General features: G+C 40.7%; 1 protein-coding gene across 6 annotated transcripts in view; it reads right to left on the bottom strand.

The window, feature by feature from the left end:
* Window positions 1-20905, bottom strand: part of NTNG1 (netrin G1) — a 479224-nt gene that overhangs the window by 115849 nt on the left and 342470 nt on the right. For 4 of the 6 annotated variants that reach the window (XM_069737380.1, XM_069737381.1, XM_069737384.1 and 1 more), the window contains one exon: window positions 10509-10568. The exons of the other annotated variants lie outside the window; for them this stretch is intronic. In XM_069737380.1, coding sequence (XP_069593481.1) covers window positions 10509-10568 — 60 coding nt within the window. The remainder of the gene's footprint in view (window positions 1-10508; window positions 10569-20905) is intronic. 6 annotated transcript variants of the gene reach the window in all.

Here is a 20905-nt window from a genome sequence, read left to right as displayed (position 1 = left end):
AAATACAGAAAAATCTTTAAATGAGAAGGTGTGTCCAAACTTTTGGTCTGTACTGTACATGTTTGCCGTCATTTAATATCCCGTTTGTCAGACCAACCAAAATGTAATAAGCACACAGAGTAATCAGTTCTAGATCGTTCTGTGCACAGAGGCTGCCAGTGTTCTCCACACCATATGTCCGGCAATGCTTACAGTGATTACATATGTGGTTTCTTCACTGCTGATACATATTTGTGTATACGGTTTATTCATTGCTGAATGTTGGTATATACTTTTGCACATGGTATCTTTACTGACTATGTATATTTATTGTACAGTTCACACATTGCTAGATGCTTTTATATACTATATATTATTTTATATACCGTATATACTCGAGTATAAGCCGAGATTTTCAGCCCAAATTTTTGGGCTGAAAGTGCCCCTCTCGGCTTATACTCGAGTCACGGTCAGCGGTGGGGTCGGCGGGTAAGGGGGAGAGAGGGCTGAGGCATTCTTACCTAGTCCCGGCGATCCTGGCGCTCCCCCTGCCCATCCCACGGTCTTCGGTGCTGCAGCTCTTCCCCTGTTCAGCGGTTACGTCATTAAACTTATGAATATGGACTCCACTCCCATAGGGGTGGAGCCGCATATTCATTTCTCTAATGAGCGGTAACGGTGACCGCTGATAGAGGAAGAGGCTGTGGCATCGAAGACCAGCTGTCCAGGGAAAGGAGCGGGACGCTGGGAGCAGGTAAGTATTACATGTTCACCTGTCCACGTTCCACACGCCGGGCACCGCTCTGTCTTCGCGTCTTCTTGCAGTGACTGTGCAGGTCAGAGGGCGCGATGACGCATATAGTGTGCGCGCCGCCCTCTGCCTGATCAGTCAGTGCGGAGAGACGCCGGGACGGGACGCTGAGGAGCTGCAAGCAAGAGAGGTGAGTATGGCTTTTTTTTATTGCAGCAGCCGCAGCATTATATATTGCACAGCTTTCTATGGCACATCTATGGGGCAATAATGAACGGTGCAGATCACTATATGGCACAGTTTTATATGGCACATCTATGGGGCAATAATGAACGGTGCAGAGTACTATATGGCAGAGCTTTCTATGGCACATCTTTGGGACCATAATGAACGGTGCAGAGCACTATATGGCACAGCTTTATATGGCACATCTATGGGGCAATAATGAACGGTGCAGAGCATATACAGTATGTGACACAGCTTTATATGGAGCTTCTATGGGGCAATAATGAACAATATGGAGCATTATATGTGGCACAGCTTTATACAGAGCATCTATGGGGCAATAATGAACGGTATGCAGCATTATATGTGGCACATCTTTATACAGAGCATCTATGGGGCAATAATGAACGGTGCAGAGCATTATATGGGGCACAGCTTTATATGGAGCATCTTATGGGGCAATAATGAACGGTATGGAGCATCTATTTTTATTTTTGAAATTCACCGGTAGCTGCTGCATTTCCTACCCTAGGCTTATACTCGAGTCAATAAGTTTTCCCAGTTTTTTGCGGCAAAATTAGGGGGGTCGGCTTATACTCGGGTCGGCTTATACTCGAGTATATGTGGTATATTTTTTTTCACTGCTGATAAATATATATATATATATATATATATATATATATTGGTGTGTACCATTTATTAATTACTAGATGCTAATACATACAAATACAGTGAATGATTTCCTTACTGTTCATATATATTTACAGTGGCATGAAAAAGTATTCATACCTGTGAACTTTTCCATATTTTTTTACTTTACACCCGCAAACCTAAATGTATTTTATTGAATTGTATGTGCTATACAGTACCAACACTAAATAGCAAGTGTTTGTGAAGTGTAAAGGAAATACTACATGGCTTTCTATTTTAAGAATATAAATCTGAAAATTGTGACATTCATTTGGATTAAGCCCCCTATAATCAATACTATGTATGACCATCTTTTGCTGCAATTACTACTGCAAATCTTTTGTGGTATGTCTCTACCAGCTCTACATACAGTGGGGAAAAAAAATATTTAGTCAGCCACCAATTGTGCAAGTTCTCCCACTTAAAAAGATGAGAGAGACCTGTAATTGATGTCATAGATAGACCACAACTATGAGAGTCAAAATGATAAAAAAAAAATCCAGAAAATCACCTTGTCTGATTTGGCAAGATTTATTTTGCAATTTATAGTGGAAAATAAGTATTTGGTCATTAACAAAAGTTCATCTCAATATTTTGTTATATATCCTTTATTGCCAATGACAGAGGTCAAACATTTTCTGTAAGTCTTCACAAGGTTGGTACACACTGTTGGTATGTTGGCCCATTTCTCTATGCAGATCTCCTCTAGAGCAGTGATGTTTTGGGCCTGTCGCTGGGCAACACTGACTTTCAACTCCCTTCAAAGGTTTTCTATGGGGATGAGATCTGGAGCCTGGCTAGACCACTCCAGGACCTTCATGTGCTTCTTACGAAGCCAATCCTTCGTTGCTCTGGTGGTGTGCTTGGGGTCATTATCATGCTGAAAGACCCATCCATGTTTCATCTTCAATGCCCTTGCTGATGGAAGGAGGTTTGCACTCAAAATATCACAATACATGGCCCCATTCATTCTTTCATGTACACGGAACAGTCGTCCTGATCTCTTTACAGAGAAATAGCCCCAATGCATGATCTTGCCACCCCCATGCTTCACAGTAGGTATGGTGTTTATTGGATGCAACTCAACATTCTGTCTCCTACAAACACGACGATTTTTGTTTCTACTAAACAGTTCTACTTTGGTTTCATCAGACCATATGACATTCTCCCAATACTCTTCTGGATAATCCAAATGCTCTCTAGCAAACTTGAGATGGGCCCCGACATGTACTGGCTTAAGCAGAGGGAAACGTCTGGCACTGCAGATGTAGTGTGTTACTGATGGTAGCCTTTGTTACAGTGGTCCCATCTCTATACAGGTCATTCACTAGGTCCCCCATGTAGTTCTGGGATTTTTGCTTACCTTTCTTGTGATCATGTTGACTCCACGGGTGAGATCTTGCATTGAGCCCCAGATCGAGGGAGATTATCAGTGGTCTTGTATGTCTTCCATTTTCTTATTATTGCTCCCACAGTTGATTTCATCACACCAAGCTGCTTGCCTATTGCAGATTCAGTCTTCCCAGCCTGGTGCAGGGCTAGAATTTTGTTTCTAGTGTCCTTTGACAGCTCTTTGGTCTTCACCATAGTGGAGTTTGGAGAGTGACTTTTTGAGGTTGTGCACATGTGACTTTTATACTGATAACAAGTTCAAACAGGTGCCATTACTACAGGTAATGAGTGGAGGACAGAGGGGCCTCTTAAAGAAGTTGTTACAGGTCTGTGAGAGCCAAAAATCTTGCATGTTTTTAGGTGACCAAATACTTATTTTCCACCATTATTTGCAAAATAAATCTTCCCAAATCAGACAAGGTGATATTCTAGAATATTTTTCTCACTTTGACTCTCATAGTTGTGGTCTATCTATGATGTCAGTTACAGGCCTTTCTTATCTTTTTAAGTGGGAGAACTTGCACAATTGGTCACTGACTAACTACTTTTTTCCCCCACTGAATCTAGAGGCTGATATTTTTGCCCATTCTTCTTTTAATCTATCTCTAGCTCAGCGAGATTGGATGGAGGAGTCTGTGAGTAGCAATTTTCAAGTCTTGTCACAGATTTTCAGTGGAATTTAGGTCTAGATTGTGACTGGGCAATTCACACATGTGAATATGCTTTCATCTAAACCATCCATTGTAGCTCTGACAGTTTTCTTAGGGTCGGTTTCCTGCTGGGAGGTGAACATACACCCCAGTCTAATGTCTTTTGCAGCCTTTAACAGGTTTTTCCACCAGGGTTGCCCTGTATTTAGCTCCAATTATCTTCCCATCAACTCTGAGGAGCTTCCCTGTCCTTGCAGGAGAAAAGCATCCCGACAGCTTGACACTGCTTCCACCATGTGTGACAGTGGGGATGGTGTTTTCAGAGTTGTATTCAATCTTAGTGTTCCACAGCACATAGCGTTTTGTATTTACCCCCAAAAAGTTCTACTTCGTTGTGATCTGACCAGAGCACCTTCTTCCTCATGCCATGTAAGGAACACAACTAACATGTGGAAAGTGCTGAACGGACACAGTTAACCCTGTCCAAACCTGGGACCACACTGATATCTGACGATCAGGGCATCTTTGACAAAACAAGTACATTAGTGAGGTCCATTTTTAAGAACTAATTTAAACATATATTTTGTTACTGGACAAGTCCAACTTATTTTGTCTATTAGGAATTGGTGTTTGATTTTTTATATTGCAGTCTTCTACTACTCTACTAATCAATAATATTGCATTCCCTATGAAATACAAGAACGTAGGAGGAATATTATTGCCAAACTCTTAAGGGCCAGTGCAGCAAAGTGTTTGAATAGTTACTAAACTTTTGTAAAATGCTTAACTGTGTAAAAATGTAGCGTCTTTTGGCATTTTCACACCAGTTTCAAGCAGCTTCATCACAATGAATGGAGCTGAGTACACAGCTAACTGCTGAGCTGATAGCAGTCAGTGGTCATGAACACACAAACTCCTCACCGGAGGTGCCGGTATTCTAGGGCTTATTTCAGCCAGGACCCTGAATACATACACACAAAACTCCTTACTGGAGGTGCCGGTATTCTAGGGGCTTATTTTAGCCGGGGCCCTAAATACATACACACAAGACCACACTGGCGCAAAGCACATAACATAGATTGATACTAGCGCATGGCCGCGCGGTCATGCAAACCTTTTATATCTGCAGCAACTACAGGACCTTCCCAGAAGGACCAATGGGAGGCTGCCACAGAACTTGAGCAACTTCAAGACCTTCCTATAGGACCAATGGGAGTTGCTGCAGTACCTAAGCATGTGACCCTTGATCTCCAATGAGAGATCTTACCCTGGGCATGCTCAGAAGGGGAAAAGTAGCACTTAGTCCCAAAGACGTCTGCTCGCCACTGACCAGTACTGGCTGCAATGGCAGAAGCTGGAAAGGAAGCAGTAAACCTTTGCACAGTGTCCGACTGAGCGAGACGCTGGGACTGACACCTCCGCTAAGCAGGCTCCACTGCGGCAGGAGAAGAATGGGAGACCGCAGCGGAGATGGCTCGAGTTTCCCCCTGTGCAGAGGAGGGAACTCAACCCCTAACACTCAGTCATTGGATTTTTCCACGTGAAGGCATTTGATGACTGCGATGTTACAGGAAAATATGTGAACATGTGTCCTCTAAATCCACATGAATCTATTTTTTATTATTTTTGGAATGAGGCCTCAATAGCAAGAACATTATCAAAGTATATGTCAAAAATAACATTGGCAGGCAACTACTTTCCGTTGGTCTACTGAACAAAGTATAATGTTAAAATATCTAAAAGTCCATAATGATGCTAAATTGTAACTTGCCACAGTGAGTGACCACTACAGAACAAGCCTTTATCAGCCGATGATCACTCCTACAATAATTACCTGCTCAGATAAACGCAACTAACAGCTAGAAGAAAGCTGCCATGGTTTCAAAAGTAAAGCTCTAAAGGAGCATACATCTTTGGCCATAACATCAGATGGGTCAATGAGTCTCTCCCACTAGTGAAGAAAACATCTATAACACTGGTCTACAAAAAAAAAAAATATCTGGCAAGGACTTTAAGAACAGTTTTAGATTAATTTGAAGGTGCTGAATTCAAATCTGATCTTATAATTTCTCTATCACATCACGTTTTTGTGCTATAGGTATGTAGCCCATTTTCATGAATTTCATGATAAATATAAGTAGCGTATGAAAAGTGCCAGTTTATACGGTTCACTAAGAAAAATTAAGTTTTCATTTAGTCTCCCAATAAATGTGAGAATATCTTTGTTTTCTTTCATCATGCATAATTCCCATTTGTTATGATAACACCCTTGTTTTCTGTGCTACTGGGACAGTAGAGCTACAGCAGAGCATTGGGTGAAAACTGAATGGCCTCAGCGACAGAGTTTGGCATCTGGCGATAAGAATGTCATCCATGATCCTCTAGTGGATAGGAAGGACATTGTCTTTCCTCCCTTACACATAAAACTTGGATTGATGAAGCAGTTTGTCAAAGCTTTCAATCACAGTGGAGAATGCTTTAACTATATATGTTCAACTTTTCCTGGTCTCAGTGAAGAGAAGAAAAAGGCTGGAATATTTGATGGACCTCAAATAAGAACCCTTATGAGAGACCCAAATGTTATCACATCAATGAATGAGACAGAAGAAAGAGCTTGGAATGCATTTTGTAATGTGGTGCAGAATTTTCTAGGGAATAAGAAAGCAGACAACTATGAAGAGATTGTGGAAGAGCTACTAATGAGTCTGCAAAATCTTGGATGTAGAATGAGGATCAAGATTCACTGCTTACACAGCCATTTGGACTTTTTTCCAGAGAACCTTGGGGATGTGAGCCAGGAACAAGGGAAGCGTTTTCATCAGGACATTAAAACAATGGACGAACGGTATCAAGGCGGGTAGGACTCACATATGATGGCTGACTATTGCTGGAGCTTGATGAGAGACAACCCAGAAGCTGTACATCACAGATCAGCCAAGAAAAGAAAGTTCAAATAACTGCCATTTGTCATTCATCTGTGTGCCATATATATGTGTTTTTATATTTTGTAGTTTAATTCTGTAAGTATATTTGATTTGCTCTACATAGACTTTGTAATCTTTGTTATTCCTTGATTAAAAATATACAAAATGTAGTACCGAAAATCATGTGTTTTTATCATAAAATATTAGGAGTAATTTTCATCAAAAATTGAAAATATCTTGAAATCCTGATGTGATGTGCACCATGTGTTGTAGATATTATGATATTTCATTAGTTTGGAGAGTTAGGCCTACGGCTATACCACATATGTTTATTTTTTATTTTATAGTAGATTTAATTTAAAATTCAGGATTAAGAGGATTATAAAAACTTTAATATTTTCTATTTTTTTTATTTAGCTTGATTGGTTGCACAATACACTGAAATATTGTCATTTTGCAATGTATTCTAAAATTACCTATCTTCTATGAAGCACAGCTTCGCAGGTGTACAAGCATGCGTGCCACTGAGGCCTTCAATAGGTACACTACAATCATGTTGCAGAGGGACTGGCGGAAGAAATGGGTGATGTCACTATTGACAGAAGATTAAACAGCTCAGTATAACATGATCACGGGTCACCAGATCATTGGCATGACAACCAAAGTTCTCCTGGAGACCTCTATGGTTGTCAGTGCCGGCTTGCTGTAAGTGTCACCCAGTGGTCGGTTCTCATAGCAAGTAATTCTACTCTACTTCTATATAGCGGCGATCTGATCATCGCCTGTATGTAGCAGAAGCGATCGGGTTGTGGCAGCTTCTAGTCTCCGATGGAGACTACTGAAGCATGCCAAAAGTAAAAGAAAAATGTTTTTAAAAATGTAAAAAAAATAAAAAAAATAAAAGTTCAAATCACCCCTCTTTCACCTTATTCAAAACAAAACAATAAAAAAAATCTATACATGTATTTGAGATCGCCGCCATCAGAATTCCCCGATCTATCAATAAAAAAAAGGATTAACCTGATTGCTAAACGGCATAATGAGAAAAAAGTCAAAACACCAGAATTATGTTTTTTTGGTCGACGCGAAATTGCATTAAAATGCAATAATAGTCAATCAAAAGAATGTATCTGCACCAAAATGGTATCATTAAACTTAGATAAAAAAGAACATAGACACGTTTGGTGTCTGAACTTGTAATGACCTGGAGAATCATAATGGCAGGTCAGTTTTAGCATTTAGGGAACCTAGTAAAATAGCCAGTCAAAAAACAAGTGTGGGATTGCACTTTTTTTTGCAATTTCACCGCACTTGGAATTTTTTTTCCCATTTTCTAGTAACTGACATGGTAAAACCAATGATGTCATTCAAAAGTACAACTCATCCCGCAAAAAAACAAGACCTCACATGGCCATATTGATGGAAAAATAAAAAAGAGTTATGGCTCTGGGAAGGAGGGGAGCGAAAATCGAAAAGGCAGAATGAAAATACCTCCGGGGTTAAGGGGTTAACCTGCAGATTAATCTGCAGGCTAGTCTATCTTTTTGTAATATGTGCAAACAGTCTGAAAATAAGAGGCAGAATTTCGAGATTAAACATTTCGTACATAGGGGCTCTAACAGGTGGATGGCTTTGAAAGGCAGAAACCAAAGCTATGATCATCCTTCCCTCTATAATTAATGACATGGAAGTCTCTAGACTGGACTGCGTGTTGGAAAAGTCTTTTTCCCTTTAGGATGGAACTCATTATTGCATTTACAATGTTTCTAACCCTTCTTTCTCAAGAAATCATAGTTAATAATTATTGCTTCTCGCAGCATTATTTTCGAAAAAACTACAAATGAGTCATGTATTTGTAAGAGAAGTCACTGAAACCAAAATGTCTATTAATAAATGAAGATTAGTTTTGTAAGACAGTGCTCAGACAGGGAGAATTTGGTGCAGATTTTTAGTGTTAATTTTGCACCAACAGGTAATCCAAAAAATGTGACGACTGCGGTTTTCAAGACATTATTGATGTAGACAGTTTTTCTATTGGAAATGTAGGGATCCTCTGTGTGTTCATGCATCAACGGCTCTGTGTTGAGGTGCAAAGGATGAAATCTGCAGCAAATCTATGGCAAACTGCATCTAAGGCCGGTTTCACACGTCAGTGTCTCCGGTACGTGAGGTGACAGTTTCCTCACGTACCGGAGCCACTGACACACGTACACACATAAAAATCAATGCATCTGTGCAGATGTCATTGATTTGTTGCGGACCGTGTCTCCGTGTGCCAAACACGGAGACATGTCAGTGTTCGTGGGAGCGCACGTATTACACGGACCCATTAAAGTCAATGGGTCCATGTAAAACACGTACCGCACATGGACGTTGTCCATGTGCAGTCCGTGTGCCATGCAGGAGACAGCGCTACATTAAGCGCTGTCCCCCCCACTGGTGCTGAAGCCGCGATTCATATCTTCTGTGCAGCAGCGTTTGCTGCAGAGAAGATATGAATAATAGTGTTTAAAATAAAGATCTATGTGCCCCCCACCCTCCCATCCCCTGTGCGCCCCCCGCTGTTCTGAAAATACTCACCAAGCTCCCTCGTTGGCTGTCGCTGCTTCCTGTTCTGGCAGCATCTTCTCCTGTATGTGGTCACGTGGGGCCGCTCATTTACAGTAATGAATATGCGGCTCCACCTCCCATAGGGGTGGAGCTGCATATTCATTACTGTAATCGGCGGCCCCACGTGACCGCATACAGGAGAAGATGCGGTCAGAACAGGAAGCAGCGACAGCCAACGAGGGAGCTCGGTGAATATTTTCAGAACAGCGGGGGGGGGGGGGGAGGGGAGTGCGAGGGGCACATACATCTTTATTTTAAACACTATTATTCATATCTTCTCTGCAGCAAACGCTGCTGCAGGGAAGATATGAATCGGGGCTTCAGCACCAGATGCTGGTACGTGTGGTACCCAGCACGGTGCGTGTGGTACCCAGTGGGCACATGGGCGGCACACGTGTGCCACACTGGTGTGCCACAGAAACGTAGGGGCACACGGACACGGATAATTCCGGTACCGATTTTTTCCGGTACCGGAATTATCTGGACGTGTGAAACCGGCCTAACACAGACAGATTTTATTGTGGATTCACACGAAAATTTCTGTAAATTTACAGCTATACAGTTGCAAATTGACTTTTTCTTATGAAATTATTAATATAAACTTCTGTTTAGATATTATTTCCGTATTTAAAATGGATTTCCCTTTTTTAATTAAAGCCGTAGGTCTTTTATTGCGAGATATACTGTAGTTTTTCTTGATTTTATGTTATAACTCACTGAAAATGCTTTAGCTCCTGGAATTAAAAACTGTATTGCAAGCCCTGTCATAGGAGCCAAGTATCTGGTTATCTCGTGCACACGGCACCAACATCTACATTTATCCAAAGCAGATTAATTTCACTTTCTCCAAGAAGCAAATGACTTATAGATTATGAGTTTAAGCACCTGAAAAAAAACTGGAAAGATCTAATATGGACTAGAGATGATAGCAGCACACCCACACTAAACAGAAAATGTTGTGTTTTTCTTGGGTCTTATGCTGCTCACATTAAATGTGCTAGCTAAAGAAATGCTTTGTTTTGTTATTTTTTTTTCTCATTTGACCCAATTTTTAGCTTTTCTATTGGACAACCCGATTACGTAGGCTTGACTATGTGTGGTCAATTTAGTCCTCGAAATAGATTGGTAGCCTCTTACATTTTGCAAATTTAAATCAAGTAAAATCAGACAAAATAAAATAAAATAAAAAAACTCCTCAAAATTGACCATGTTATTGGGTGGAATAAAATCTGTTTAATCTGTATGCAACACAAAGCAGAGCCACTGTATGAATGGAGTGTTTCCTACCTCTCTTGTGACTCGATACTCGAGCTGGTGGCACAGTAGAGTGGGCTACTTTGGAAAAAACTGGACAGACAGGGAAGGAAAAAAAATCAAATTAGAAAAGAAAAAAAAAACTTACGAAAAAGTAAAGTAAATATAACAGAAAACAAGTGAAGCTATGAGGATATTGACACAAAATATCACAGATGATATATGCACTATATTATATTTGACAAAAACAGTATACTGTATGATGTAGTAAGTGAGACTATATGGAGAATTATGAGGGTTATAATTAGTGTCCTTTAACCTAGCATCTAGTTTAACCCCTTAGTGACGGAGCCAATTTTTTAAAAATCTGACCAGTGTCACTTTATGGTAATAACTCTGCAACGCTTCCACAAATCCCAGTGATTTTGAGATTGTTTTTTCGTGGCACATTATACTTTATGCTAATGGTAAATTAAGGTCACTATGTTTTGTGTTTATTTATACAAAATATCAAAAATTTTAGAAAAATTTTAAATTATTAGCACTTTTCAAAATTTGAATGATTATCCCTTTAATCCAGATGGTCATACCACAGCAAACCATTAATAAATAACATTTCCCACATGTCGGCTTTACATCAGCACCATTTGTTAAATGTTATTTTATTTTGTTAGCATTTTAGGAGGTTTAAAAATGTAGCAGCAATTTTTCATTTTTTCAAGGAAATTTACAACATTCATTTTTTTAGGGACCTATCCAGGTTTGAAGTGACTTTAGGGGTCTCATATATTGGGTAAACCCCAATCGTGATACCATTTTAAAAACAGCACCCCCTGACATATCGAAAACTGCTGTCAGGTAGTTTATTAACCCTTCAGGTGCTTTACAGGAATTAATGCAAAGTGGTATGACAGAGATGAAAATGTGTATTTTTACCACCTAAATGCCTCTAACTTCTGAACAGGTTACAACAGCCGTCAGACTCTAAGGCCTCTATTTGGTCATGAATTGCCATGGAAAACATCAGGACCACAAAATCATGATCTGAGGGTACCAACTGGGATAAGGTGGGAGCCCCCACACTCTGTTAACCATTTATAATGATGTAGTCACTATTGACAGCAGCATCTAAACGGTTAAACAGATGTGGATGGTGCCAACACTGATCGTGGCCTAGACAGCAAGTTGTCAGCTATAGTGTACAGCCGACAGCTGCTGGATTGTCACCTGTATGGAGAGGATATTCTCTTATATCTCAGGTCAGTTAAAAGACGTATTGGCGGTCACTAAGGGGTTAACATAATATTTGAAAATAATCATTTAATAATAATTGACATGATGGTTAAAATCGTACATTTTCTGTTTGGCATCTCAAACTTTGGCATACAAGAAACAATTCTTAAAAGGTATAATCCAATTACAAATAACTAAAACATTGGTACTGATTAGTCAAACTAATTTTGCCAGAATTGCTCATGCAACTCAGGACAACAAATGGCATTCTCTACACCAGAATTCGTACGCCAGTGAGTGACAGGAGTAAGGTCTTTGTCAAGGTGCATTGAGATGAGCGTCACTGGTCAGACACTTATGATTGATGAAGAGGTGCGTGTCTGTTCATGAATCAGGAGTGTCTGACTCCACCACACTCTCTGATCAAAAGAAAAAAATCACCATTCTCGATAAAATAAAGGCCCTTGTTTACTATCTGAAACGTTGCAGTTCAAATCTGGTGCAAAGATCTTAGGTTGCTGTTCAATTTGGCTATTAGCGTCTGAATATTGGGATGGCTATTTCTATTCAAGGATACTGGACTTTTGGAAAAATACCCACCTATTTCAAAGGCAGAAATGGTAATATACCCTCAATTCCTTCTTTATGGGGAGTCTGGCTGTGTCTGACAGTAGAGGCATGATCTCATACAGCTGCACAATCACATGCATCTACTCTAATACTCAATGATGTTTTAGAACATTAATGCAGAGTAGAATGTGCACCACCAAGACATGTAAAGTCTATGGATAGTCCAGAAGTAGTTAAACGTACCATTTAAGTTAAGGAATAGTGACGAGCGAATATACTCGTTACTCGAGATTTCCCGAGCACGCTTTTTTAGTGCTCGGAGATTTAGTTTTCCTCACCTCGGTTGAATGATTTACATCTCTTAGCCAGCTTGATTACATGTGGGGATTCCCTAGCAACCAGGCAACCCCCACATGTACTTATGCTGGCTAATAGCTGTAAATCATTCGGCTGCGGTAATGAAAACTAAATCTCCGAGCACTAACAAATACTCGAGGTCACCCGAGCATGCTCGGGAAATCTCGAATAGCGAGTATATTCGTTCATCACTATTAAGGAAGCTACAACTTGATTTCAAAAATGGCATTCAGTTGAATAAATGAGAACTAATAGTAACCAATAAAATATACGTTTTTTTTAAAGAAAGAAATCTGGAGCAGTAGTCGGGAAGGAATTAGGCTATGCCTCATGGGGTTTTTGCTTTACTCTAGATCAATGTGTTCTAAGGTTATAAGCTGAGCTCGATGGACTTATGTCTATGTCTACCTTCAACCTTTAAAACTATGAAACTGAAAATGTTAGGTCTTGCCGGGAAGCTCTTATTTTCTTCATGCCTGCAGCTCGATTGTAAGGCGCTTCATTTTTTCTATAAAAGTCGTGTGTTTTACTTGTTTTTTATTTAATGTCCTAATCTTTAAAATGAAACCTTTTTAGATAAAAGTAAAAATAGAAAACAAAATACAATTTAAAAAGAAGAAAAAAAAATAGAGTTTCATTAGAAAAATCGTTCAAGGTTTTCTTACACCAAGACATCATCCTTCACTTAAAAATCTCAGTTATGATGGTGGTGGTACTTTGTAGAGTAAAGATTAAAAGCTAATTTGCCTAAGCTAGACGCTGTTTCCTAAGAATATGGTAGATTAGAGTAATTACGGTATATAGGTAAGTGAAAAGGTCAAAGATTAATGATAGCACAATTTTGGGATATTTAGGAACTTCTTTCTCATACGACAGATATAAATGATAGCGTATTGGGGAGTTCACATATCCCATTTTTTCCTTGGACCGAATAGTCTGTATAAAAGCATGGAGACTTGTCTGATATTGATACGAATGTTGGATCAAACTTGCCAATACAAATCTATGGATCAGTAAAAATGGTACAGCACTCGAATGCTATCCTTGTGCTGTAGATTTTCACTGACTATTTAATAAGAGAAACTTGAGAAACAACTATCATTCTTTTTTCATCTGAGAAAAAAAATGTTGAAACTTTGCCTAAGCTCTAATAGTAAAATCTCATACACTGATGAAACTCAGATGAAACTCTGAGCAAAAGCACTGACGCGGCCCGTTTATTGCATAGAAGAAATGTCATTATCGTAGGATGATGTACTGATATGTCATTGATACATGTTTTTAGAACAAACAGAAGAAGTCTCCTAGACTCTTAGACCAGGAATTAATTTTTGAAAGAAAATGTGTTTTTGAGCCCTCAAGCTCATTTGTCATTGCTTAGAGATTCTGGCATTAAAAATGTTCCACAATACATGAAGTAAACTACATTTTTTGTGCTTGGAACTTTTGTATGTCAGATTTTCAGTATATAAAAATTATATTAAGCAATTTCATGTTTGTAATCAGCTGTGATGTGGGATTATAGATTAATATTGTGACACTCTCCAATGAAACGGTCCTAATGTCTGAAGTTTCTCTTTAGAGCTTCAGCTCCGACATCCAGTTAGATCATTCCTGTATGGGTAAATTAAAGTGATGAAGCCTCTTATATGTACAAAAGTCAACAGAATATGATATTATATGTCAATTTATATGAGCCTATTAGGTTACCCACACAGTTTATGGAATCAAATATACGGTAGATGATAACCCCTAGTCCAGTGGTTCCCCACGTAATTACTTCTGAGGAATCCATGAACATGTTTCTACTCTTCAAGACTCTATTCTCAAACTGAGAATCCAGTCCTAGCCGGATTTGTTGACAACTTTGCTTATCCTCATGCCAAATGTTACTGGGCAGGTTGAAGCTAATTTGTAGTGACCACTTTTGTTACTGTTGTCCTCTTGGAACCTCTGCCTAGGTTCCAGATAACGTTAGAGTTTTAGGAAGCCTTGGTCGGGAAGCAATACATTATTACATGGTAACTTCACAAATGTGGATTGCATTAAGCGACAGAGCGTTAATTTCTTATTGGGCTATCTTTTTTTTTTATAGACATGGGGTTAAATTTACTGTATGACTGAATAGTCCTAATGCAAAAAAGTAGCCCCAGATTAGTAAAATGTTAATGGTGTAATCATTAGCTTTTCTGATTACATGCAGTACTGTGTAAGGACTCATTTTCACATCCATTCCAATTGGTCGGAGGATGGAACCCCTAGTGCATGGTTGGCTGCAGCTCTCCAGACCCAAACGTGAACGCTTCATATATTTCTATTAACCTGTCATTATTGGGCCAGGAGACTCGTGGCCAGTCCGTGCATTGCAGTCTGGTCTCGGACCGATTTGCACGGACATCTGAATGAGCCTTTAAGTTTGAAGTAGGTGCTGAAGAAATGCTGCAAAGTAAGAATGCTTTAAAAAATAAAAGTCTTAATAGATTAAATGTATCAATTAACAGAATGCAAAGTGAATGAAGAAAAGAGAAATTGAAATCAAAGCAATATTTGAATTGAAATCAAAGCAATCTTTGTTGTGCTCACATTTTGCAATGAAAACAACATCGAAGCATCAATTTTCGTAGGTACATCTGCACACAGTTTTTGAAGGAACTTGGCAGGGAGGCTTTTCCAAACATCTTGGATATCCAAAGATCATCTGTGGTTAGATCTCCAAAATGTTTGGAACAACTTACGGTAACTTGCCAAACTCCTTCAAAAACTATGTGCAATTACCTACAAGAATTGATGCTTTGGTGCTATTTAGAAGGCAAAGGGCGATCACTACAAATATTGATTTGGTACTGATTTAAATTTCTCATTGTTCACTGCATTTTGTTAATTCATAAAAATAAAATACATTCCTACTTTTGATAGCATTCTTACTTTGCAGCATTTTTTGGCATCCCAGCCTAATATTTTTGCTGAGCAATGTATGTCTGTGAAACTGGACCACATTATAACTGCTTCTTAAGAATTCATGAGACCCACATCCAGGCTGTTACCCTTTTTCTGAGAGAATTCATCAGAATTGCATAATATTTCAAGAAAGAAAAAGATAAAGGGACATCGAGACGTTGATAACGTTACGAACTACACACTAACTGAGATGTGTGCCTAATCGGCAGGTATGCTTATTATTCATTTTTACAGCACCATTTATTCCATGGCGCTTTACACGTGAAAAAAGGGGCATACATAGACAAGTACAATCAACATGAGCAATACAATGCACACACAAGTACAGAAGGAGAGAGGACCCTGTCCGCGAGGACTCACAGTCTGCAGGGGATGGGTGAGGATACATTAGGAGAGGGTAGAGCTGGTTGTGCGGCCGGCGGTTCAGTAGGTTGAGGATCACTGTGGGTTGTAGGCTTGTCGGAAAAGGTGGGTCTTCAGGTTCCTTTTGAAAGTTTCCGTGGTAGGCAAGAGTCTGTTGTTGTAGAGAGTTCCAGAGTATGGGGGAAGCATGGGAGAAGTCTTGGATGCGGTTGTGGGAAGAAGAGATAAGAGGGGAGTAGAGAAGGAGATCTTGAGAGGATCGAAGGTTGCGTGTAGGTAAGTACCGGGAGACCATGTCACAGATGTATGGAGGAGACAGGTTGTGCATTGCTTTGTATGTCATAGTAAGGGTTTTGAACTGGAGTCTCTGGACAATAGGAAGCCAGTGTACTATTCATTAGAATGGGACATGTGAACAATACCTGCCAATCGTGCACACAGGTATGTGCATCGTAATGTCACTGCTGTCTCTAACTTCTGATATGTTGATGGATAACCCATTTAATTGCAGATGTTCTTTATAGTCCCTGTGCATTCTTCGTTATCTGGCCCCCAGTGGACCCTTCTTGGACATTGTAGAGTTCCCTTTTACTATGAAAATGTGCATAAGGTTTTATCGATTTCAACCGTTCCCTGACTCACTTTTTCTTGCTCCCTTTTATTCCTCTTTTCTCTATTATCCATTCCTCTTTCTTATCTAAGGGTACCGTCACACTATACGATTTACCTACAATCATGACCAGCGATACGACCTGGCCGTGATCGTAGGTAAATCGTAGTGTGGTCGCTGGGGATCTGTCACACAGACAGCTCTCCAGCGACCAATGATGCCGAGGTCCCCGGGTAACTAGGGTAAACGTCGGGTTACTAAGCGCAGGACCGCGCTTAGTAACCCGATGTTTACCCTGGTTACAAGCGTAAAACTAAAAAAAAAAAAACAGCACATACTTACATTCTGGTGTCCGTCAGGTCCCTTGCCGTCTGCTTCCCGCACTCACTGACTGCCGGCCGTAAAGTGAAAGTGAAAGCACAGCCGCTGTGCTCTGCTTTCACTTTACGGCCAGCAGTCACAGTGCAGGAAGCAGACGGCAAGGGACCTGACGGACACCAGAATGTAAGTATGTGCTGTTTTTTTTAGTTTTACGCTTGTAACCAGGGTAAACATCGGGTTACTAAGCGCGGCCCTGCGCTTAGTAACCCGATGTTTACCCTGGTTACAAGCGAACGCATCGCTGGATCGCATCGCTAGATCGGTGTCACACACACCGATCTAGCGATGACAGCGGGAGATCCAGCGACGAAACAAAGTTCCAAACGATCTGCTACGACGTACGATTCTCAGCAGGATCCCTGATCGCTGCTGCGTGTCAGACACAGCGATATCGTAACGATATCGCTGGAACGTCACGAATCGTACCGTCGTAGCGATCGAAATGGCAGTGTGTGACGGTACCCTTACACAGTTCAATGATAATGCTGATAAGACAGACTATACAAAAAGCACTCTCATAGGATGTCACCTAGCTTTTACAGGCCGTTGAGTGGCTCCCATGTTTCTTCATAACTACGCAAACTGCCAGGTCAACAGTTTGTAAAAATGTGTGACAACCCCTATGGGAGATGTGATAATGGTTGTCACTCAGAAACAGATATAACTATGAAACAACTGAAGAAATGTTTTAACAACCTGGCAAAAGAAATTGTCTCAGTGGCATACAATGACAGGTGGTGATCATCTCGCTTTTTGGAGCAACGCTCTTCACAATTATCTACAGTTCTAGGTCAGAGGAATATGATATCTGGCTGGTTCTTTATTTGCACTCTGATGCAATTTATTAAAATGTAGTATGTTTCATGGAAAAAAAATGTATGAAATGCAGCAGGACACACCATATGGAGAAAAGATTCACTTCTTCAAGATATTAGATCAAATAAATCAACCCCTCTTCATTGACAGTTCCAGCTCTACTTCATCAATGTGATGAATTAATATAGTCCAATCCTAATCTCGGGATGAAAAGATAAGATCAGTGGTAGTGCAAGGATGGCTGTGATAGAAAATTCTGCAATTAATCTGTGAGGATGACACATTTTGGCCAACCTGTAGCAGAACGATGATGTCATAAAATTAATGATGTGTGCTACAATAAAAGGCGCGCTATTAACACAAAGCTAATGAGTGACAGCTCTGCCAGGGATAATAAAAGACATAGAAAATGATTCTCGGCCCCCTCCTCCCCCACCTATCTCTCCCACTATGTGGTATGTGAGAGCGTTCGATTCGTTACTACATGGGAAGACTCAGAAGTCCTCGGCTTTCATTCTGCGCACAGCCGCTGCTAATCCATGCAATTAAGGGCAGTGATTCAGCCGCGTTTTGTTCTGTTACGGTTATAGTGCTGAGACCCAGACACAATAATTTGGAGCAGATGAACGAGATAATTGCATTTATTTGCTACCCATAAATCTAGGTCAGGATCTGATTTATCGCGGCTCCCACTGGATAGAGTTTCGGTTCTCTCGCTATAAATCTTAGCGAGATTGCTAATGTATTTTGTGAGATTACTAATCTGCTCTTCTTGCCAAATTCACTTGCGCCCCATTACGGTATGATAGTGGGAATACCTGAAGGCTGCATGTTGATTTTTTATTTTTCTTTATAGAGCCGGCATTAATAAACCAAATTATGGTGTGACCGCATATATTTTCTCTAAATAGTTGTAAAGATGAATAGTGAAAATATTCAATCTGCTAAATGGGAAATGCTGATCTAGCACAGCTGAGATTTGTACATACAAATGTACGAGGGACTAAACTGGTTTCAAATGAGTTTTCATAGTAGATAGAAAATATCAAAACTATGACATGATACAAAGCTACGCTAAATAGAGCAATGATCCACTACAGAGTTTGTTGTTACATGAAGGTGGGCTTTTACACTTTGATCACAATTTTAGCTAAGAACCTCAATAGGTCAATGAGTAATATTAGGCTGTAAGGTCCTTGTTTTTTTTCCGTCAGTTATGGTATAAATTATGATATGAGTCTAGACACAAAAGTCAAAGGTGTGATGTCATATAATCACTTTTGGTGTTATTTTCCCCTATCATGCCTCCCTTAGCTATACCTGCTAACTTAAAGCACTATTTGAATTGCATAACTAAAAGATTTGATCTTTTGGAAAGTCAGAAAAACAAAATGAAATCAGGGATTTCTCTCCAAAACTGAACTACTTGTGTTTCTCCCCTCTACTAACCTCACTCTACCCAACATTGAAATTACCCTGGAGGGTTCAACCATAACTCCCAAGCAGCATGCCCGCTGTCTTGGGGTCATATTCGACACCGAACTTTCCTTTACTCCCTATATCCGATCAGTCACTCGCTCCTGTCACCTGCATCTTAAAAACATCTCCAGAATCCGACATTTTCTCACCTTTGAAACTGCTAAGACTCTTACTGTTGCTCTTATTCATTCCCATCTGGACTACTGCAACTCTCTTCTGATTGGTCTCCCTCTTACCAAATTTTCTCTTCTCCAATCCATCTTGAATGCGGCAGCCAGGGTCATGTTTCTGTCCAGCCACTTCACCGATGCCTCCATCTTGAGCCAGTCATTACACTGGCTACCCATTCTTATAGGGTCCAGTATAAACTCATCTCTCTCACCCACAAAGCTCTCCACAGTTCTGCACCACCTTATATCTCCTCTCTCATCTCTGTTTATCACCCTACACGTGCCCTCCGTTCTACAAATGACCTAAGACTAAAGGTACCGTCACACTTAGCAACGCTGCAGCGATACCGACAACGATCCGGATCGCTGCAGCGTCGCTGTTTGGTTGCTGGAGAGCTGTCACATAGACCGCTCTCCAGCGACCAACGATGCCGGTAACCAGAGTAAACATCGGGTAACGAAGCGCAGGGCCGCGCTTAGTAACCCGATGTTTACCCTGGTTACCATCCTAAAAGTAAAAAAAACAAACACTACATACTTACCTACAGCCGTCTGTCCTCCAGCGCTGTGCTCTGCACTCCTCCTGCACTGACTGTGAGCACAGCGGCCGGAAAGCAGAGCGGTGACGTCACCGCTCTGCTTTCCGGCTGACCGACGCTCACAGCCAGTACAGAAGGAGTGCAGAGCACAGCGCTGGAGGACAGACGGCTGTAGGTAAGTATGTAGTGTTTGTTTTTTTACTTTTAGGATGGTAACCAGGGTAAACATCGGGTTACTAAGCGCGGCCCTGCGCTTAGTTACCCGATGTTTACCCTGGTTACCAGTGAAGACATCGCTGAATCGGTGTCACACACGCCGATCCAGCGATGTCTGCGGGGAGTCAGGCGACCAAATAAAGTTCTGGACTTTCTTCCCCGACCAGCGACAGCACAGCAGGGGCCTGATCGCTGCTGCCTGTCACACTGCACGATATCGCTAGCGAGGACGCTGCAACGTCACGGATCGCTAGCGATATCGTCTAGTGTGACGGTACCTTAACATCCCCTGTAATCTGAACCTCGCACCTCCGTCTCCAAGACTGCTCTCGTGCTGCGCCAGCTCTCTGGAATGCACTTCCCAGACAATCAGACTGATACCTAGCCCCGACCTATCCAAGCGCGCTATAAAAACCCATCTCTTCAAACAAGCCTACCAAATCAACTACTCAGTAAACTAACTTTGTCCTGTTACCTCCTTCCAAATATTATTTGCATCTGAATCTGCACCCTAATATTCATCTGTCTCCACACCCTCCATGCACATGAGAACTGCACTTGATACTTGACTATTGCACTTAAACACACGGGCTGATGACCGGTTCATGCAGCTTTATATGAAAATCCCTATTTATTATAATTGCCAGACCTGAAATAACAATCACTTTTCACCTATGTGTCCCCTCATTTCCTTGTAGATTGTAAGCTTGCGAGCAGGGACCTCACCCCTAATGTCAG

The sequence above is a fragment of the Ranitomeya imitator genome, chromosome 8, assembly GCF_032444005.1.
Source record: "Ranitomeya imitator isolate aRanImi1 chromosome 8, aRanImi1.pri, whole genome shotgun sequence".
Classification (NCBI taxonomy): domain Eukaryota; kingdom Metazoa; phylum Chordata; class Amphibia; order Anura; family Dendrobatidae; genus Ranitomeya; species Ranitomeya imitator.
Note: the sequence above shows the minus strand (reverse complement) of the source record. Positions and strands in the feature narration are given on the sequence as shown.